This window comes from Haliaeetus albicilla, chromosome 7 (assembly GCF_947461875.1).
Source record: "Haliaeetus albicilla chromosome 7, bHalAlb1.1, whole genome shotgun sequence".
NCBI classification, from domain to species: Eukaryota; Metazoa; Chordata; class Aves; order Accipitriformes; family Accipitridae; genus Haliaeetus; species Haliaeetus albicilla.
The window spans coordinates 13,351,165-13,375,003 of record NC_091489.1 but is presented as its reverse complement, the minus strand read 5'-3'; the positions used below and the strand labels follow the sequence as shown (position 1 = coordinate 13,375,003).

General features: G+C 39.5%; 1 protein-coding gene across 1 annotated transcript in view; it reads right to left on the bottom strand.

The window, feature by feature from the left end:
• Positions 1 to 23,839, bottom strand: part of UST (uronyl 2-sulfotransferase) — a 169,713-nt gene that overhangs the window by 93,924 nt on the left and 51,950 nt on the right. Inside the window, exon 2 of the mRNA XM_069786991.1 lies at positions 8,589 to 8,632. Coding sequence (XP_069643092.1) covers positions 8,589 to 8,632 — 44 coding nt within the window. The remainder of the gene's footprint in view (positions 1 to 8,588; positions 8,633 to 23,839) is intronic.

Genomic DNA, 23,839 nt, shown 5'->3' with positions numbered 1-23,839 from the left:
CTCACAGGCAAGTCTACAATCTCATTTTTGATTAGAGCTCACAGCCCTTATTAGAGTACTTCACCATTATTTACTGTTTCCTGAACTACACTTGATAGTTTTGTAAAGCCTGAGTAGAAGACTGCCAGGACCTACCAGCTCTTCTTCAAAATCATGAAGCTTTCAAAATAATACTAGAATTCTGATTTGTTTGGGTTTTTTTTCAGTTTTGCAAGCCTCTACAGCATCCCAAGTTCCATGTTTTCATGTTTTTTTCTTCAAACATCGTACCTAGAAAAAACCCTTTTTTTTCAGGCCAACTGAGATTCTTTCAGAACTGTTTAATACTAACAGTTCAGAATTTAAGAACAGCATCAACAAATATAAAAATGGTGGTAAAATCATGAGTGTTACTCAACTGAGTCACAAGGCTTAGCAACATCAACCAAATCAGTTCATCATGCTAGCCCTATCGAGAATGGCAGATTTTTGTTTTTCCACTGAAGGTTTAGGTCATCCAGACCCAGCTGTAATTGGACTTCAGCATTATAATCTATCACTTCCTAATAAAAAGATAATGCAAGCAGCCATGACTGAGTGGTTGTGGTGGGTTGACCCTGGCTGGACGTCAGGTGCCCACCAAAGCTGCTCTATCACTTCCCCCCACAGCTGGACAGGGGAGAGAAAATATAATAAAAAGCTCGTGGGTTGAGATAAGGACAGGGAGAGATCACACACCATTTACCATCACGGGCAAAACAGACTCAACTTGGGGGAAATTAATTTATTGCCAATCAACGAGAGTAGGATAATGAGAAATAAACCTGAATCTTAAAAACACCTTCCCCCCTCACTCCTCCCGTATTCCCAGGCTTAACTTTACTCCCAATTTTCTCTACCTCCTCCCCTGCCCCAGCAGCGCAGGGTGATGGGGAATGGGGGTTGGGGTCAGTTCATCACACATTGTCTCTGCCGCTCCTTCCTCCTCAGGGGCAGGACTCATCACTCTCCCCCTGCTCCACAGTGGGGTCCTGCCCACGGGAGACAGTCCTCCACGAACTTCTCCAACGTGGGTCCTTCCCACAGGCTGCAGTCCTTCAGGCACGGACTGCTCCAGCGTGGGTCCCCCACGGGGTCACAAGTCCTGCCAGAAGACCTGCTCCAGCGTGGGCTCCTCTCTCCACAGACCCGCAGGTCCTGCCAGGAGCCTGCTCCAGCGTGGGCTTCCCACGGGGTCACAGCCTCCTTCGGGAACCCACCTGCTCCGGCATGGGGTCCTCCCCAGGCTGCAGGTGGAGATCTGCTCCACCGTGGACCTCCCTGGGCTGCAGGGACACAGCCTGCCTCACCATGGTCTTCCCCACGGGCTGCAGGGGAATCTCTGCTGCGGCGCCTGGAGCATCTCCTCCCCCTCCTTCTGCACTGACCTGGGGGTCTGCAGGGCTGTTTCTCCTACATGTTCTCACTCCTCTCTTCAGCTGCACTTGCTGCTGTGCAGGTTTTTTTTCCCCTTCTTAAATCTGTTCTCCCAGAGGCGCTACCACTGCCACTGATGGGCTCAGCCTTGGCCAGTGGTGGCTCCATCTTGGAGCCAGCTGGCATTGGCTCTGTCGGACACAGGGGAAGCTTCCAGCAGCTTCTCAAGGAAGCCACCCCTGTAGCCCCCCCACTACCAAAACCTTGCCATGCAAACCCAATACATTGCTTATTACCTCATCCTACGCTATGTTAGTTTATGAATACCTTCCTATCATGGAAAGAAGGCGAAGAAGAGGGGAATGTATTGGACAGCTGGAAATTTAAAACCGTAATCCATAAGAGATATTCACATGCTGTGAAATAATCTGCACGGATGCTTTGCAGGTGAACAAAAATCAGCTCAGAATGGATTATGTCCTAAATTTCAGTGAAGACACAGAGCTCTAGTAGCTTTGGAAGTGGGGATACTAATGCCTTGGACAGTTTTTTAGCAATGGTAAGCAAAATTCACCTTTAATTATGCACACTGCCTGACAAGGTACAAACCAAAAGATGAAGTACTTTCCAAGCGTCTTTGAAATTAAATGGATGAAAATAACAGACTACTTGCACTCACAAAACCTGCATCCCCACAAGACCAGTCTCCCAAAGTCTTTCAAAATTGAGAGGCTAAAAATGTCAGGCCCAGTAGAAAGCCAATTCACTACTGTTCAAATTTTTGCAAGGTGTCAGCATGCACAGTATACCTCACATATTTATCTCCTTATGACAGGCAGTCTAGCTTTAATATCCCAAGTCTCTTTGTACTGTCCATTTACTATCAGTCAGCCTCCCCATATCAACACCTTTCTGATATACTATAAACCGAAGAAATATTAAAAAAATAAGTAATCATCTTCTCTATTTTGGTAAATAAGAGAATAAAATAATTTCTTGTCCTGAAGAAAACCAAACAGAAATTAGTACTCCAGTACTATTGAAATATTTTTATGACCCAATTCACACTTAATAGTATAGATTCAATTCTAGCTTTTGGTAACATCTCTATAATACTAGTGTGCTATATCATTCACCACTTGTAGTTTCAGCAGGACTCCAACCGATTATAAATAACAGACAATGGGGAAATCTGGAAAAATCAGATTTGTCTTCCCTTGAGATACTGTTAGTTATTAAGGAAGAAGAACACAATTTAAAAAGAACATAAAACAATTATTCCCAATATTTCTACCATTATTTTACACTGCCTTTAATAAACTGAGGGAAGTGGAGAAATATTTTGTTATTTAAAATCACAGTATTTTATTGACTGTACTAGGCTCAAATGCTCAGTTATACAGTAAAACAGTACTTCAAACTATAAAGTGGATCTTTGTGGTTAAGGCACTTACTGAATTGTCTTAATAATTTGATTTTATCAGCCATGTATTGAGTCTGGTAACCACAGGAAATTACTTACTCTATTTTAGCGTTTCTAAATTCTGACAATTTTTGCTAGCTGAAAACTTTTGCACTGCATGATCATCTTATAAACAACTCTTCATTTTACAAGCAGTATAGGGCTTTTTTAATCACTGAAATCTCCTCCCACCCTGCCCTGCATAGATGGCTTCAAAGATTATCCACCATTTGTTTCAAACCAGCTAAACAGAGAATTTCAACTCTATCAAAAACACACACACTACTATTCATGCTCTTAAAATCCCTGATAAGCAGGTACATAATAGGAAACAAATCTTGTTCTTTTGTTTTGTGTTTTTTAAAATCAAGCACTTCAACCCTAAAAAAATCAATCACTTAAGACTGTAGAGCGCTGAAGGGGTAAAACCATGTTCTCAGAAAAGACGGCTAGAACTAAACCACAAGTTCCAATGAAACAGGAAGTATCCACTAAAAAAACCCCCAAAACATAAAGCAAAACTAAAAGAAAAATGCACAGCTCTTGGCTGTTATCTTAGTACTGTTACCAAAAGAATTGGAAATAATAAAGCTGACATAAACCTGATGAACCTAAAACCTCAGTGTAATGGGGGCAATGCTGACATCAACTTTTAGTAAGATTTAAAGTCAAATAAAATAAAAAAACCTACTTGACAACAGAGGGTGACAAGTATATACATCCCAAAGGCCACTCAAGGATTCTGCTATCTTTTCCCACAGTCTTGATCCATAAGGAAAACACGAACAATTATCTACATAAGTACTAGGTAAGAACTGAAAGAATGGTGAAAAGGGTATTTATCCACTTTCCAGCTTCAAACCAATAAAATCAGATCAAACTTACTTTGTGTATGCATTTTATTTCTTTTCATTTTGACCTCATCCTGACCCACATCCGTTTTTGTATTCACTTAAAGCTTTGAAGCACTGTCGCACACATGCTAAGCCTAGGGCTTTGCTGACACCTAAACAGCTGCCAGAATATACTGGGTCTGTGACAGGCATCCCATGGGAAAACCGTCAAGAAAAGGAGAATAGACCACTTGAATGTAATTTATCTGTCATCTATGTGCACAGCTCCTTTACACGTATATATCAGCTGCACCAAAAGACGGACATATCCTGATGCTCTTGCCAAGTTCTCAGGGGAAAAGCTTTCAATCAATAACAACAGTAGGTTTGATAAAGATCGCATCGTTTGTCCTCAAAGGTCAGCTTCTCCACGTTGGATGCAGGAATAAAACCTCAGGAAGTTTTGCTAAAGAAATAGCCAGCCTAAGTACTGGAACAAAATACACCCATTTTATTTGCTGAAATGCTCAGACATGAAATATATCAACCGAACACCATCAGTCACTAATGAACACCAATTTCACAGGTATTTTTTAAAAACAGAGTAGCATCATCTATAGGCATCATTTAGAGTCCAATCTACAGAGAAAGGATAAACAAATGATCACTTTGCAAAAACCTTAAAATTTATATTTTTCAGATGTGTATAAAAAATCCAAGGAGGTAGAGATTTGAACTAGGAAATTCAAGTGCTTTAACTTGAAGAGTTAGCTCTTACTGACCGGGTAGGAGGTTACGTTTGGCTCAACTATATTCTCTTTTTATCTGTCACATACTAACACTAGCAAGACCAGAGCTGTGCTAGGGTTAGTGGAGGTTGCATCTACCTGCAGAGAAGCACACAGAGATCTGTCTTAGAACTCACGAAAATCTAGGATTAGTCAATCTCTGGTCAAGTCTTTGGTGCCTAAGGACCAAAGAGTGACCTATGGCAGACACAGTACCTTCATACCACTGGCAAGGATTACCACTGCTAACCTTTAACAGTCAAGTAAACCTTTACTGGGGGAAGACTTGAAAAGCTGGCTCAACTGGCCTTAAAGGGAGAACCAGAACCATGCCAGCAAAGTTAATGTACAGCAGTGAGCAAAGCTTTCCTTCTCTGCTTGCACTGAGAAAATTGCTGCTGTCACCTTTATTTGAAAAAACAGCCCAGTACCCTGATCTCCTGAAATGTGATGATGCTATTCCTTGTTCAGAGAACAAGTGCTATTTTCAGTTCTTCCACTGGGAGAAAAAACCCACAGTATTCAACAAAACCAGTTCTGGCACCTAGCCATGACGAAAAGCCAAAGCTAATATGATTTCCAACAAAACACTGGAATGTACTCTGCAAAACAGCTACAGTCCAGTGCATATCAACTGTTGGTGGCCTTCCACTACAGCTAACTACATACCGCCAATATTAGCTATCAGTCATTTCAACCCCGGGCAATGGACTGTTGTTCATTATCTCGATTTCTAGCTTTTAAGCATTTTTAAGCAGACACATAAAATTAGAATCCTTTTGACTCTAAGACTTACTTCCTAAACCTACCAAATCCCCCTCTCGTGTTTTCATTTCATTCAGGGCATGCTGTAAATCCCTCTGATGAATACGGCAGGCATTAGGAAAACGCTGGAGAGCTTCACATAATAGTGCCACATAGGACTGACCACAGTTGAATGCGGCAGGGCAAGGGTATGCTTCCCAGGGTAAGTGACTGCCAGGATTGAAAGAAACAAACTGAGGGCTTTTTCATCTGTGCATTACACATGCTATTAATAAAGGTGCATCATTTCGTCTGTGCTTTGTGAAGATCACAACTGAAAATACTATTTGTAATGAAATATTTTAAATGTTGGATTCAGGATTAATTTCTTCTGACACCTTTTCGTAAGTCAAATTAAACCACTCATTGACCTTAATGATCTAACCTCATATGACTAGAGGCTACCTGAAAGATGATGACAATTACAGTGAATTAGTTTCACTCACACAGGCAGAGTTCACAGTTCAGAGCTGAAGCTGTAGGAGGGTAGATAATTGCACTTAGCCAATAATGCAATCCGTGAGATTTACAAAGCAAGAGCATCTCCATGCAAAACATGACTCTAAGCAAATACCAGGAATTATCTGCCCTTTTACTAATCCCCGCCCATGTTTTGATTAGGAGAATGAAAAACAAAACAAAAAAACCCACCCAAGAACAAGCAGGCTTGCCCACATGTTGTCCAAGGCATGATAAAAATGTGTGCACCCATCTTTTATCAATGTTTCTAAACACAGGCAGGTACTTCAAAAAGCAAAATACCTGTAACTTATACGAGGCTATAGCCTGTTATTTCACTGAGCTATTCACCAAGCTTTCAGGAGTGAGGATGATTACAGAGGAAGCCCAAAAACTTTACTAAGTAGGTAATCAAAGACTACCTATATAACCAATCAATCAATCGTGTAGGTACCTAACCAGCTGACCTTTCTACAGACAGCTGAGCTGTAGCTGGATAAAGCTGTGTGAACATAGCCCCAAATTACATTTTTAGATAGGCAAAAGAAATGTCCATAATGTAAACAGGAAAGTGTCTGGATTAAATAAATCTGTCCAACTGCTACTCCCATTGGAGTATAGCTCCCACCTACAGCACCATTAATTGGTAACACAAAATTCCTGAAGTAAAAGGACCAAAATCTGAATAAAGTTTTCAAGGTTAAAAACTCTTATCTAGATTACAGCCTTTTCCTTAATGGCACAGCTAAGCATTTCTTAATGGTAAGGCAAGCATGAAAAATACAGGTCCAGAATAAGCATTGCTTTACTCTTCTGAGCTGAGTATTCACTGTGGAGACCTGAAAAACATAATGCTTTACTCCATGCAAGCTGCTGTACTTCTGGGCAAGACAAGCAGATGGTACCCAAATAACAAAAAAGTATCTTTCAAGAGCACAAGAGGGTACTAAATAAATTTTAAGTGTGAAACGTTCATTTAGCCTTAGATTACCCCCCGTCCCATCTCAGTAATGATGAACTTAACATGTTGATTTTGTCACTTCTGTCTACATCTGTTTGTTTTTGTAACTGTGCATGCAGAAAAAGTGAGTAATTTGTGTTGAGAGGAAGAAAATCAGATGTACATCATCCCTCTGAGCTGTCTGAACTTTAAGAGTGTAACAAATTTCCACATATCAGTTGAAAATTACAGATCTTGTGCACACAGAGTTTGCAGCAAAAAGGTTAAGAAACCCAGATTATTGTAGCTTGCTTTCACTGATAATTAAGCTAAGCCGAATCACTTTCCACATTACCCTCCTTCCGCTGACCAAAAGCCAACTGTTTCACCACAGTGATGCACACACATGGTTGAGCGTTCAAACTCAACGCCTGGTGGCTCAGGGTGTGATTTCATAGTCAGTTTGAACAGAGAGGAGCGAGGACTACCACCAAAGATAGTGGCTTCTCGCCTCCACCCTCTTAACTCCTCACTCTCACCTGCTCCACTAGCATTCACGGTGGGCCACATCAGGGAAATAATGTCTGAAAACTAAACTAGAAGACAGACGTGTTTTCAGTAACTTCTCTAGCCCATGCACATCAGCCCAGTGGGAATCCTGCACTGCCGAGGAAAAAATGACCCTTTCATCAGCAGACTACACTTTTTGGCTAGAAGTGACCACGGAATCTCACCCTTTCACACGGAGTTCTTGAAACAGGTAAAATTTCTACTTAAATACCAACAGGGCTTACAAAAGCATTCAGGCATCTAAATTCTATTAAAACAATACTATTTGAAAAGTTTCATATAAAAGAAAGCCATAGGCTATATTATATAAAATTAGCCTATAGCTAATTATTATCATATACATAATCACAGTATCTCCCACCCTCTTTCTGCTTTGGTATTTTACAAGTAACAGTAAGAATTTCGCATAATTTGGAAAGGAAACTTTCAGAAAAGCTGCACCTTCAAGTGTTGCCACTGCACAGCATAAAGTCTTCAAAACCACAGTTAGTTCTACCCAAATACCTCAGTAAGATACTACACTGTACTTACAGAAATAGAAGTGAGTCTGGAGAAATTAGAACATGGCAAAGTAACAGTTGTCTTTTTTTTTTTTTGTTAAAGCTACTATACAGAAGGAATTATAATAGCCACCTTGTATGGAAAGACAAAACACAAGATAGTAGCAAATCATGTTTTAGAGAATAAACCCACAGACAGTAAACCAAAAGTAAACAAAACAAGAGACTCTAAACGCCTGCTTCCACTTTTTCCTCTTGAAGAAACAAAACAAGAGACTCTAAATGCCTGCTTCCACTTTTTCCTCTTGAAGAAACCATCACGATGCTGGTCCTCACCTGAAATGTCATAAGGTGTCATGATGACGGTGAGGGCGAAGTCAATGCTGCACAGTCATACGTGATGGGAACAGTGTACCCTATCCCTATAAAAGGGCTCATTATGCACATTCTTTAAACATATCCTACTGCTCTGATTGAAAGCATTACACCTGCAGCACAGCCCACGTTGTAGGAACTGCTGCCAGTAAAAAGGCCATCTTCATTTGCCTTATTAACTCCAACTGCAGTGTCTTGTTTTTGCATGAATGAGACAAAACATCACTAAAATCTTGCCTCCCCTTGACTTGATGACAAAAATTTCATTAGTTTAATCATACAGAGATTTAACCCAAGTTACTTACAAATGCCTGAAAACACTGGGGGGGAAAAGTCAGAAAGGTCAAGTGCTGTTGATGTAAACTCAGCAGAGTTGCTTTGCACACAAGTAAACATACAATTAGGTGAACACCCAAATCAAAAAAGCAAGAAGAAATCAAACACCAAACAACAGCAGCTCACCTTTTGAGGGGGTGGTCCATGGTCATCCAAATAAGTGGAATTTCCTACAAAAAGAAGAAAGATGGAGATAAACAAAAGTCATCCAATACAACTTTAAAACTTGCCAATCCATAGAACCAGTGTAAATCTATCCCAGGTGTCAAATAATTCAAGGAAAATAAATACCCTCTGCTTTAATTTTTGATTAACTAGAGAAAAAAACCTAATCTGTTTTGGTTACATTTTTGATAAAAGATTAGATGCACATTGTCATTTTAGCATAAAACTAAATGGGCCAAGGCAGCTTTAATTAATCAATCATGGCATTCAATTATTTGCATGACAAAAACTGTCAGCTGCATCCTTGTACATTTTAAGCAAGTGAACACAATTAACCTCAAAAAGATTTCTTAAATAATAAAGTATCAAAGACCTTCATCAGATTTTGGTCTGATGGAGTTGACAAGCATTCACCTATCTCCCTTCTAACATGGGTTTTCCCCAACCTCCAAGCTACTTTTTTGTTCCCAAACAGTATTGACTGAATGGGAGTTGTATTCTGATGTAATTACACTTACCCCTTCAAGATGCTCTTTTAATTCAGATGAAAAGCTTCAGAAAAAAAAAGTTTCTAAAATTTTTCAGTGCTCCCTTTTTAGTTAGCTACAATTTAAAAAGGCAACAATTTCAGACTTTTTACCCATTACTTACAAGCACACACTGATATATAAAATATGCCCTCCCATGCACACCCGTAGGCTGTCTTCCCTGTAACTGTCCTTCCTGAACCCTTCTTCCAAAGGATTAACCAGGAGCTTTCCCAACATGTCCCAGCAGAAGGTGAAACCTTGCAGCAAGTCTGTAAGTTCCCCCTGGGCCACACATGCCTCCCCTCTCAGTCATCCTCATACCAGAGACAGCAAAAATACCTCTGCTCCAACCTTACATCGGTACGGCATATCAGAATCATTTTTACAAGTGCCTAAAAGGTATGCAAATGTCACATGGAGGAGGACTGTAAAAAGCATGTCCCACTCATGAGCATCTCCATTCCTGGGGTGTTGAATAGGCAGCAGATACTGCCTCTGGGGCAATGCAGGCTAGTGGGAATAAAACACAATTTGGCGCCAAAGAGCTCTTCTCTTGTCAATCCAGCCAAAAGGACACTGTGTCACATTGTTTTTCGGAGTGCCAGAAAAAACAGAGATTTCTGGATCCAGGAGGCAGGAAGGAGAAGTTTGTGTGTGAGAGTGTGATGAATTTCCATGTACAATAAAAAGTCAGGATTACTTTGCAGAAGCGTTTTGTCTTCTGTTTTTTCTATGCTTTTCTAGCATAGGTTATGAAGTTACGAAAACTTGAGTCAAAAGGCTTCCAATTCATCTAAAGGTTACTCGTAATACCCCAAATTTGTTCTTGTATGTACTGCAATCTTACAAGAGTTCGCACAACTACAAAAGCCTGAACAGTAACTTTTCTATGGCCAACTAAATCACCCTCTGGAGCATACCAGAAACCCATCTTTCTATCCATTTGACACAAATACCCGTCCTTTGAACGACCAAATTGATTACTTCAATGCCATAATTTGGCTGATTCCCTATATTCAGGATAATTTCTATTATCCATTCCTCTGATCTGATTCCAATTGCCAGGGAAGTAATTCAGTTCACAAACTAGTAACAGAGTTGTGTATGGCTTTCCAATAAAGTAGCTATTCCAAATCCAGTAAGATGGACTTGAAAATAAGCATTTCAGGTAAACCCAGGGTTGCCCCTGGGAGAGGAGCAAGGAAAGCTCTGTTAGTGCCTCTCCATCCACACTGATTTAGGATTTAACTCTCCTGTAGGATCAGGCTCTTACTACATAGTTCACAGCAACTGTCGCCTCTTTGTAATTAATTAAGCTGAAACACTGCCACTGTTGTTGATAAAAATAACTCTTAAGGTTTTTCTCATTGTGTCAGGAAAAATGTTTCATTTTGATCCATGCTAAAACAGGTGGTGTTTGCTAAAAAGCACTTTCTGTTGTCTAAACAAATTAACACATGAGAAATACCATAAACGTTATATGAAAACTACTAATTTGTTCAAAAGCAGGAGTAACAAAACTTTAGACTTTTATAATTGGTATTAATAAGGATACGTTAATAGTCATATATATTTCTCGCCTCCCCCAAACATTGGCAGTTTATGTTTACCCAAATAAAAAGGAATATTAACTACATACATATTAACTATATCTTTAGCATATCATAGCCCATTTTGCTCTAGAGAAGATTTGAATTACCACCGTCTCTTGAGAAAGCACATCATTACAGTCAGAGTTTATACAGTATCTTACAGAGCAGCATCAAGAGTGTCTAAGGTATATTATGGAAACTTTTTTGAGACATTCTTTAAAATTAAGGAGCCAATAACTTAACCAATTTCACCTTTCTGTATCAGTAATCTATGTTCTTAGTATGCATACTGCATTTTCCTTCCTTTGTAATTTTTTAATGATTAAAATTACACCAAAATATCCCTGGCTTTGGACACACATCCTGCAGGTTTGATTTCTGTTCTCAGAATGTTGGTTTTTAACAGCACAGTCTAGTTACTACTGTATCCACTTAAAAGACAGTAGTACAATTTTGGCCCGTTTTATAAAGGTCTTTTTCACGGCAGTTGCTTGCTCAAATCCAGAAGCAACTAACAGCGATAGAAACCGACTGCCAGACACAAGTGATCAAGGAAGTTAAGAGTACTGATTTGAAACCAGGTCAGAACAACTTACAAATGAAGAGCAGCGGAAGGAAAGCTGCAGACATTCCCCACTGCCTTACACTGCCCCAAACGCCGCGTGCTGAGCCAGCTCCCTCCTCCTGCCACATCTCCTACTTCTGCTCCTCAGCACGAACCAGAGCCGATCTCAGCATTCGCAGCACGCCACATCAATTCAATAGTCTGAATTCTTTTGGGTTCAAGTTTAAAATGAGTATTTGTTTTCAGTAATAAAAGTGAAACCTTCTGCTGTATGATTCATTCCATACCCTAAGTAAAAAACGCTAAAATAACTCAACAAACGCAGCTGTGATGGAGTGGAGCGGGCAGGCTCTGGGGTACGCCGGCCAGTTCCTTAACCCTGCGAAGCCCTGCACATGCTCTCACTGGCCATCATATCACAGAATTGGGCTTGCTTCCCTTCTGCTTGCAAAGCAGAGGCCATACTACAGGAGCCTTAACGTATGCAGAAACGTGCTAAAAAACGTGCACCTAGGTCAGAATATTTCTGCAGAAAACCTGAAGGAAAGATGATGATTTTCTAACACAGGAAGAGGCCATGAAAAGCTTGCTAAGCATGACTCCCACACTGGGCACTTAGAAATCTGAATTTGAGAGAGGATGCTGCTTTCACACGCAGGGCCACTTTTCAGAGACTACATATCAGACTAGGTTAGTTGAAAAACAAAAGAAAAATTCAGCGTTATAAATATTGCAACAATGGAGAAATACCAAGGTAAGCCAATCTATGAACTACTGTCTACTAAGAAATGACAAAGTAGTACAAAAAGGAGAGTTGCACAGTAAAAATCAGGGACTTAGGAATAAGTACCATAAACACTGAAACCACTGTTCATAAGCTCAAGTGTTTACTCTAACTACATCAACACAACAGGCTTATCTAAGGTGCAGAACATTATTATGCAGCTTTCATATGCCCTAGCACAGACAACAAGTGTTTGACATCACTAAGTGCCACAAGAAGAGAAGATACTTTCTGTGGTGGAAATGATAAAATGATCGTAGAGGAGGTCATCTTTCCTCAGTAAGAATCTAGTCCATTGCTCCAAAGCAACCTATGTCTTCCTGAAGGAGGGAGGCAGTGGAGGGAGAGGTGCTGATCTCCTCTGTCTGGTGACCAGCGACAGGACACAAGGACATGGAATGAAGCTGTGTCAGGGGAAGTTCAGACTGGACATTAGGAAAAGTTCTTCACTGAGAGGGGGAGCAACCACTGGAATAGGCTCCCCACAGCACCAAGCCTGTCAGAGTTCAAGGAGTGTCTTAGTCGTATGATTTAGTGTTAGGTAGTCCTGCAAAGAGCAGGGACTTGGACTCGATGATCCTTATACGTCCCTTCCAACTTGAGATATTCTATGATTCTATGTCATTAAATTATTAGGATGACTTCTTTGAAGTCCTTTAATAAAACTTTACTAAAGACATCACTGCTCTTGTCTGTTGCCTAGCAAGACACTTCTAGATTTTTTATTTTTCCTGAAGAGGAGTATTTGCTCTTTAAGAACAAAATTTTCTGCTTTACAATATATTCTGCCTTCCTGTAATAGCATGCAAGTCTAAGGCATTAGAAACAAGTCAGACAGAATAATCAAGTCTCAAAACAGTGGTATTATGCATTCCACAAACACGCTCAACAGCACACTTGAGCTGACTGAACACTGTCTGCTCCAGTCTCTGTCAGGAAAAAAAAAAAAAAAAAGGATTCAGCTTTATTACAGAACATGGTGAATACATGGAAGGAGTCCAAATTTTTCCATAATTTATTATCCTTGAGGTTAAGTGAATCAGCTGTATTCAAAATCTTCAGGGAAACCTTGTGGTTATGTTCCTTTTTTCTTGGAATCACTGAAGTGTGGGGGTTTTGCTTGAAGCAAGCCAAGTTTATACAGAGAAAGATGGTCAGTCCCCAGTATTAAGGGCAAATATTACTGTTATCAGTTCAGAACCACAGAAAACGAGAATAACCGCAATCCTGACAAAAAGGTTTCCAAAAAATGACCATGAAGTACAGGAAGAGGTGGTAAATGGTCTTATGTATGAACTGAAGACCCTTTGATAGCAATCGAAACAGGATCACTCTATTTGAACGATTTAGATATCATGCGGAAAGAATTGAGTAGAGATGAACGGAGAAAGCCAACATGGAAAATGTCAAGTTTTGACTATTTTCCTGGAGCAGGGTTTTCCCTTGGTGGGAATCACAAGCAGCAGTCTAAGGGAGCTGGGATCCAGCTACTGCCAAATTTAATGTGTCTTGTGAAAATCCTGCTTTGTTCTCTTCACTTGGTCACCGTCTTAAACTTCCAGGCGCCAATACAACCTTTACTGGCATACAACCCCTTAGATCATCTGACGGCTGAAGGAAAGGAACAGTTTAATAGTTGTCTGATGAGTCTTCTAGTCTGGAAATCAAGGCTTTGAAGAACGACTCCCCCACCAAGCATCCCTAATCATTAAGAATTGCACCTTCAAAATAAATGAAAGTGCCAGTGAGTAATCATAAGAGGATCAGTTCTGTTCCGCTTCCAGTCAAAAAATTATTTAAGCAAGAAACTGGAAAGCCACCTGCAATCAAAATCAGTTCATGGCTCCCCAGTGCCAGTTATCATTTTATTCTGTGCAATTTCTTCACTCTTTTCTTTCCACCACGAAAAATTTCCCACTACCAAGAACACTGAGGAGGCTCCACCAGTAGGAGCATTACCTCAAACAGGATGGATGGCAGCACGTACCCAGGCCAGACAGAACTGCCAGAAACAATAGGCTGGGGGTGGTTTCTGCAGTTTATTCTCAGCCTCCTGCATTTCATAGGTGTCTCTCTCTTTTCTCCTCCCCCCACGCCCCTTTATTTTTTTTTCTCTACAGTGGAGCAGTGAACATCCTTGGATTTTTCATAGACTTTTACACATCTGAAATAATAAGATGTTCTTAGTCATCATGTCGTGGAGGCCATTGTGGTCCAAAGGCAGGAAGGGGGCTAGGGACTACAACCTGAAAACTAGAAGCTTAGCAGAATGTTGCCCAGCTCAAATCCAACCTAAAAGGAAAACTCTACTATTGCTGAGGTCAGCATAGCCACACCAACTTTAACTGAAGGAACTTTTTCAGAGGTGTGCAAAGAAGATTAACATAGCAAAACATAGCAAAACCCCACTGACCAGTCTGCACTGGAATACAAAGTGACTTACTGCAATTTCTTCCATCATATGTAAAAGGTTCTGTACCTGCAACTGGTTTCCTCTGTACAAGACTAACATCCTGTCAAAATTTTGACCATGAAAAAAATGTAGAGTAAGCATTTTCTTTTTTTTTTTAAAAAAAAACATTTCAAAATGGATTTTTCTACTTCCTTTCTTGCCTTTCAAAACATTTTGGTTACTCCTTATTTATTAAATCACCAAAATACCCCCACACCAAACCCATACATTTAATTCACTCTACATCACTGCATGCAATGAAGCTAAGAAGCCGGACCATGATAAAAATACCTATTTGGCTTTATTATCCAGTGAACTGAATCCTGGAAACTTCATTAAGATATAATTCAGATTTGTTTTCCTACCAGTTTCATACTTCTAACACAATTCGGAGAGAAACTGGCACACGTAACTACAGTTTTTGAAAACTTACTGGTAGTTCTGCATATATAATATATATAAAAGTACTACTGGAATACAGATACGAAGGGTATTATATGAAGATAATGGTAGGTTCTAAACCAATGCAGAATATACATGAGAGAAAGATTCTAAATGAAGAAAAATACCTTTATGAAAACAACTATTAAAGAATACTGACTTTCTATATACTTTCAGCTTGTCCAAATCTGTTTGTGTTTATATTTACATGGTTGCCTTTTAACATAGTCAAGACTAGAGTGTTAACTTGTTCCATAGATCAGGAAAATCTTAGGAAAAATGTCCACATTAACTGTATTTGTTACATTCAAACATCCTGAAATGTATAATTATAATTAATGAATAAGAAATTCAAAACTTTCAGTGGTTTAGTTCAAATTTAAAAAAAAAAAAAAAAATCAAAGTTCTGATATGATGCCATCTAAATTATGAGATCTACAGTAAGCACTAGAATGGAAATATCGCAGACATTGGGTCTATTGGTGATATTTCTGGTGCTTTTTGCTTTTGCTTCTACCCTCTAATGACAGACTTTCCAGCCTATAATTCTACAAGATGAAAGACCCATTTTAATGAATGTTTAGAAATGTTGGCTAGATGAAATTGAATCTGAATATTCAGTAATGAAAACTCTTGGCTAAACCTGCTCTCAAATAAGGAGAAAAAAACCTTCCATCTTACAAACTCACAGATCTAGATGGTCTGACATGAAAAAATTCATAATCTTCCTACTACAAGCACCCACATTGTGTATCTGTCCTATATACATACCAAGTAGTTGAATATTTTGCTCCGAGACTCTTGCTGGGAGACTTTTCCTAATCCCCAAGGGTTAGACACTTGCATCTAATCTTCACTCTGGAAGTCTTACAGGACCAGTCCACACCAACTTTTTTCTTGTACTGGCCTTTAGCACTCAGAAGTCTTCATAGACCAATATATACTGGCCCCAGCCCAACACACCCGCAAACAGCAGTCTTATCCTCTGCAGTGCTAGTTCTCAGCCGCTTTCTACTCCTCCGACATCCTCCTTGCCCTGCTCTGAGATCTTTGCAGGTTCAGCCATCCTTTCTGCACCCAACAGCAGCACACCGCCTGCCCAGTTAGTTACCTGTGGTGAGAGGCTGACTGCTCTCCTCCTGGTTTTGGCACATGCAGCAGAGAGGTGAGGGCAGGACAGGGGAAGGTGCATGCTAGGCACGGCCCTCCTCTTGCAAAGAGAGGAGACTCCAGAAGGCAAAGCTACTCCAAAATCACAGATCCTCTCCAAATCGTGTGGTTAAGTCTTGCTTCAACACACCTTATGCAGAAAGGTAACAAGCATTTAAAAATGTACAGACAGGTGTTTCATTTTATTGTTTTGTTAATAAACTGCTTTATTACTACTGGGGGCAGGGAGAGGGATAAAAAAAATACAACCAAATCAAGTACTAAAACCAGACCCAACAGGTATTTTCCTGCACTCAAAGAAAAGCAGATATGCAGCTTTCTATCAAGACAGTGCAGAGAAAACCTAATGATCAAAAAAATAAGGTGCCATTAAGCCAAACTATTTTGATTTTTTTGAATGTGTTTCACTATGAGAACAAAGACTGCAATCTTTCTCTGTGGCCAGGTAGCTCTTTACTAAATGCACTTCAAAGTCCCATTAATCTGTTCTTCATCTTCACTCTACTTTTCAGCTGGTTCTCAAGTCCTGCTTTTGGGTATCACATAGCAAGTGGACACTGATTAAACGGGGGGGGGTGGGGGTGGGGGAGGTGAGTTTTTTTTCTTCAAGGAAGATTTTTATCCTACCTTCATTCACAAAGTGTGCCAGGTATTTTGTAATGACTTTTATTGTTTTTTTAATTTCCTTAGCAAGATTTACCTTAACAAAAATGCAGAGTCAGTTCTACAAATACACACAGTACTATGTTTTTTGGTGCCTTTTGGGGCATCCCTGGGAAAAATTCTCCTCCCAAAATGTGTGGTCATGCAATACTTAAAGCTAGGCAACTACAAACGAAGCTGTTCAAAATTTAAGGGGCAAGCTGGGAAAAGCTCTCAGTTTGACAGCTGAACTGGCACCCAGTGAAATCACACAAAGACATCTCCTACTTCATTTCCTAACTGGCTAACATGAGAATAGTGGAAACTGTGTCAAATTACTATGGTTGAATACAAAAAGCATTGGTGTAGCATAGAAACTAGCAAGTTAGAGAGTAATTAGAAATATCTAACAGTGGAAATGAGCTAGAATTAATGACATTCAGGTAGCATACTTCAGAAACTGCCTGTGGCAGGCTGCATTAACAACTATCTCTGAGAATTAATCGAGAATGAATGAGTGAAAATCTGGCTGAAAGACAATACTCTGGAAGTAGCTATCAAAACCTGACACTCTTGAACTGGAAACAGAAAAATGTTGCAGTAAGTCAGGGGGATGTGGACTGGCCACCACTGGAGATCTCCAGGAACAGACTAGGCAGGCATCTGCCAGGAGCAACCCAGGTGTTGCCATGCTGCTTTAGACCCAACAGGCAAATTAAACCAGCTCCTATTCCAGCCCTATTTCTTTTTAATGATTTTTTTTTTTTTTTTTTTAATTAAAGCGAATTTTCCCTGGGTGGTGTTCTGGGTCCTATCACTCAATATTCTCATTCATGACTTGAAAAAAATGCATTAAGGAGCACTGGTATTAAATTTGATAACAATACCAAATGAAGGGATTTGACATCTGCTGAAACTCCTGTGTGAACACAGAAAGATACTGATCAGTTAAAGGAGTGGTCTGAAAACACAGGATACAATTCAGTAAAAACAAGCATAAAATTTTCAACTTGGATAAGAGCAACATCTTCATAAAAGAACAGAAACAAAGGGGAAATTGCAGAAAGGAGCGTGGGGAGAGATGATGGGAGATGAATACCAATTCCGTTCCTTTAGATCTCTTTGAGCACTCTGTGAAAACTTTTCAGGAAGATCTTTCCGCTCCAGGTGAATGTACAGCGATAGTCTCACTAGCTTGGCAAGAAGTCTGTTTTAACTGAATGGCATATGAAGAAACTTTTTAAGGCTTACAGTTACTCTGTTTCCCCCTTTTCCTCCCGAGTAATAGACAGATGTGAGAATATTTGCAGGCCATTTGCCTTCATCAGAGCAAACGTTTTTACCTCTAGCCTGCAGATTGCATGACGCATAGGAAGAAGTTCTGTGGGACAAAAGGTGGTGGTAGGGCCATGACACTTCCCCTTTCAATGCGCACGCTCTCCCCTGCACGGAAAGCAGCACACCAAACACAGAAAACCTCCCTCTGAGCATCTGAAGTACAGGACTGCAACTCCACAGATAAACCTTCTCTCTACAAGGCTCTCCTTACCCAAGTGACGACAATTTAAGGGTGAGGTTGAGGGCTGAACAAAGGACACAATGATGAAGCTTCAATGAAGACCCTGTCACACGTGAGGCCTCTTAGTCTCACTTCACTCTGCCATTCAGGCTACGAACTCCAGGGAATCCGTATCTGACCAGACACCTTCTCAGACGATACCAGTCTCAAGAGTTTCTTATTACATCAACACCAGACATCAGCTCTGCTCTTTTGCATGACGTTTTTCCAGAGACAAGGATTTTATTATTTAAACTTAACCCAACTTACAAGTTTTATTCCTCTTCATTGCATTTATGCAGATATTTTCAGATACACATCTCTCTCTTTTCCCCCTGCACAGGCAATCTTGGAAAACAGCAAGTCAATGAGTTTGGAAAGCACCCAACTGGCAAGTCACCAGTTATTCAGGGAAGACTTTTATTACTATTATTAGTATTATTAAGTACTACGCTGCAAATGCTATCCAGAATGGGTTGTTTGTTGGGCGTTTGGTTTGAAGTTCCTGTCCCTGGGGACACATTTCTGAGAAGCTGCCTAGGTCTGTGGCCTGACCCCACTGGCACCTTCCTAGCACAGAAGAAATGAACACACTTCACAGACAACTGGTCACATAAAGCTCTAAAGAATTACTCATATTTTTATAATGCTAAAGCCAAATGAGTTTTCCTTGCACGTGCTTTTCACATCTCTCGAGTCATAGGGTTGCTATGATTTTGTCACACTTCTTTACAGAGGCAGCTGCGTTTAGGCTAATGGACCCCCCATATGAGGTAGCCTGCAGGATTGAGCTGTATGTCTGCATGGTTTTCCACTTTCTTCACAGTTCAGGTTCTCTTTCTATCTGATCTCAAGAAGTACGACTGAAAAATAAAAAAAAAAAAAAGAGCCTTTTTACAAGTCTGTCTCCTTTTCCTCCTCTCTACCGTTTTTTTTTGTGCCATGAGAGAATCGCTGTAAAACTCTTCCCTATACTTATGCCTCTCTTGAAAACCAAGAGCACTTTATGTAAGAAGTGGCTACCATTGTATTGCTTTCTTCCCTGAAAATAATTTTTTTTTTTAATTAGAAATTGTTTAACCTTTATTAGCTTCTCATCCTCAAAAGGCTTAACAGGCACAAAATTGGAAGTAGCTTTTCTTGCCAAGTCTGTTAGAAGCCTATAACTGCAAAACAGAGTATGTAAGTAGGTCAGATAAGGAACATACTGTACCTAAATGAGCTATTACTTCTTTATGACACATTAGCATAAAGTTTTATTAATCTCTATTACAAAAAATACTAAAGCTTCAGATGGTTTTCTAGACTTTAATATGATTTAATACAAATATTTTCCATTACTATAAATGCTTTGGCCAAACTGCTCAATTTTCACACTATCCAGCTACTGGCTTCTGTTCATGAAGACATTTTAACTCCTTTCTAACCCTGTCTCAGACAGTTGCATTTGAGTGACAAAAAGCTTCTCAGTGCAAGTGTTTTGTATTTTAGGAACTTCTATATAGAAATTGCATCTTTAAAAATAAGAGGCAAGATTTAGCAACCACAGAGCACTGGACTTGGCTTAAACCTGCCTTTCCATTTCAGCACCCTTTCATCTCCTGCAACTGTAAAAGGATGGGATTAACCCCGTTCCTGTCATTCCAACCCCTTGCAATACATACCTTCTACTTCAGATTTCAGCCTTTATTGAGAAAAGAGTCATTTTAGTACATGGAATAGATAACTTAAAACCTCAATGTTTCTGAAGGAATTTTCTTCTTCAAAGCACTGCAAGTGCCCAGCACAAACATCATGATTTCTAGAAAGATGACTTTTCCTGCCTTCTGCCTCATTCCTCATGATCTTAAACAAGATTTGTACCCATGTTTGTATGAGCGCATGATTTGTTAGATTGATTCATAAACATTCTGTAGGATGCCCTATGAAATAATAATTGTATAATAATGTATTGTTATAAAAACTTTTGCTCTTCAAAATCTAAGGCTTCAGTAATAAGGACAGCATAAGACCCATGCAACGCATACACAAGGCTTACCCGTATGACAGAGACAACACAACCCTCATTACTTTCACCAATTCATAAACATATCCAGCAGTAAATATAAACATGTACTGATGTTTTTTCCCAGATTGTAAACAGCAAATATTTGGCTATCAATTATCAAGCGTTTAGTATGCTTTCATTTGCAAAAGTTTGAGTGAAAACATTTGGAAGACAACAGACACGTGAAGATTTTTCAGATGTATTGATTAATTCTTGCAGCCTTAAGCTGTCCAGTTACTAAAACAGTGTCTCAAAACTGTCAGCAATGACAGGTTCTGCATTAACATCTTTATGTTAAAAAGGTAACTACACTGGATGCAGTGTCATACAACAACACAAGCAGTCCAGGTTTCATCAACTTCAGCCAAAGTCTTCAAATTGGCATTATTCTCTTGTGCTCTCTACCTGTCCCAGAAAGATTTGCACTTTCTATATATATTACTAACGTAACTGGTGAGGAGTTCAACTCGATGAAGGTACTAAGAAGGTCTAAAATGCATTTTGACTCACTTGGATAACTATTTATTTAGGACTGCTCTTGGGTGCTTTGACCGCACTTATGAACTCTGAGATGCAAACATTGACTACTGGTAACAATTACCTAGGCGTGCTCTTTCTTTTTATATCATTTTCCTGTGTTTTATTTAGCTTGGAGAACCACATCAGGATGTCACCACTAAGATGTGGTAGTTTAACAGACCTCCCTCCAACTGCCACTCACCAGCCCTCCTGCAGACCATGCTTCTTACAAGAGACATCTTAAAGTATACGAAAAACATCTGTGCCATGTAGACTATCACAATATAGTAGTCATTATGTAAACCCGGGTTCTCAGTGTACACATGCATTAAAAGAATTTTTTTTACTTTATCTAAATATAACTATATAAATATATATCAGCAACAATCTCTGCTTTGCTTGAATGGTTGGAAAACTCCTAACCAATATGAAATTAGTTGTTTAAAAAAGTTAAAACAAAGGTAATTCATATTGGCACATAGTACAGGACAGTATAACTTAGATGTATTATTACATTATATTACTAGGTGGTGTATTATTTTTAGGACATGCCTGTCAGCCTTCTTTGAAAGAGTAATAATGCTTTTTTAATGCCAGAGCTTTACGGCAATATTTTTAAACTTTTGCTGAAAGGTGAGAATAGGCTTTTTGTTCTAATCATACAGCAGGCAGAGTGGTGTAATTCTACAACATTTCACAGGGTCATTTCAGTGACAGTATTTTATTTCCACAAATTTCCATTGAGCTTGGCTGAGATACAGAGTAAAGAAATTGCAGCATACTGAAATTAACATTCAGATACATGAAAAAGGCAATTCTTCCTTTATTCTGTATCAGATTCTAGGTTTCTCAGAAAGATGACATCTGGACACCAATAATGATAGAGAAATCTACCTAGAGAAAACTAATCTAGAGAATTATTGTTTTACATAAAAAAAAAAAGCTTGAAGACCCTCTAGAGCTAAGCCAAGGTACTCTTTAATGTTGTCTCACAGCAGCACTTGTTACCATGATTTTACGAAAAGTGCATGATTAACGACTAAACATGAGTTCTTCTCATTTTCTTATACCTGAGAAAGCAAGAATACAAAAAAAATTCATCTTACACAGATGTAATACATAAGAATTATCTTCTCCCCTACTACAAAGTTTATAGTGTTGTGGTTTTCTGTGTATTAGAAGCTTAAATACTAACTTATGTACAATTATAGCTCAGTTTACTCTTATGCGCTGTATGTCTCCCTAAGTAAAAACATTCTTACAAGGCAAGATCATCCAGATCTCACTCATTAATTTTCTTATGGCTTTATCTTTCTTCACGTGGGATTTCTGTTCCTTTACAGCAGAGGTTCTCTCAGTACAGTAATTCTGAAGTTAAATTATTGAGTTCCCCAGTCAGCAACGTATTGCAAAACTCACTTCTCTTAAGTGAGGCCCATTTAGCGTGATGGGCAGTCTTTACAGAGGAGATCTATAATGGAGATGTGTTCACACAAGCACCACAGAAACAAAAATCAAATCTCATTCTACATATTGAAGTGTTTGCTGCCCACGAATTTTTGTTTGGGGTTAATGATTTTGGGTTTTTTTGGGAGTGTTTTTTTTTGCTCGTTTGTTTGTTTGGCTGGTTGGGTTTTTTTAATGCTTATGTTTTAAAGCTATCTAACAGACTGGATACCCTTGCATCTTGAAAGAGGCCTGTTTCAGAGGGTAAATGCTCAGATTTTTCTGAAGCCAGGTACCTAAAAATTAAGGAACCCAACATCTCCAGACAAAGAAACAATGGTTCACAGTGTAAAAATCATCAGAACAGACAGACAACTATGTGGATAGTGCCTGCAGTACTGATACTAGTTACTCATGGAGAATTTAACACTTCTGTGGATTGTCCTGACCTCTGTTCCAAAGACAGAAGGTACTTTCTGATGAATACTGACTCTCCTTCGAATAGACTGTTGTGGGAAAGGGATTCTATTTCAAACAACACCCAAAAAACAGTATAATGCCAACACCAAATTTGTTTCAATCTGAATGCAGCCTTCACACTTTAAAGGAGTGCATGCAACTGGACTGCACTGCCACAGCAGCAGGCACACTCAATTTACTACCCCGCTATGAACGTGAAATAACCTTTTGGCAACGGTTGTAGCAGATTGCTTGGGGCTTCAGTGTCTTTGGCCTGACAACGCTCTAGGCTTCAGGACACGTGTCAGGACTTTTGTGGCGTTATTTTCCTCTCTAGCCCTCAAAAACTAATCTCAGACTTCCTACCACAAGTCATTTTGTTCCAGGTCCTGACATCCTTATGGATTTGCTATCAGCAGCTCTCATGCTATGGTCAGGCAGAGTGTCAGCTCCTCAGCTCTCCTAACTCCAAACAAAATACAGCTGTGAAAATACCTCCTCTCCGCTGCCGCTGCAACTTCACACAAGCCATTTAAGAGGTCTCCACTGTTTTCTTCTTGTTTCCCACAGCAGTTTCCACTGTATTATTTACCAACCAAGAGCCCTCCAGAACTTATTTTTGTCAAACACTAACAATGTAATTCCCCTAGCTGCTTTCTAAAAAATAGTACATTTTTTTTTACTCAAATTAAAACAAATAGTTAAGAAAAAAAAATAAAATCAGCCTGAGACAGACTTCTGGCACTGAAAATATACCAGCCCAAACTGTTGAAAATTAGGAAACTGAAAATGGCACCTTAAGGAGGTACAACTGGGGTAGAAAACTTGACAAAATGCTGTGGCACTAGGATTACGAATATTCGTATTTCAGAAGACACCAGTGTATTTACTCAGGCTGAAATGTGAGTTCGCAGCCAAGGCACAAGCAATAAAGTGCTTCAAATGACTCAACTGGGCTCAGAGCTCCTACTCCCATGCCAGGCAGTTTTCCTCCCTTCTTTGCAATC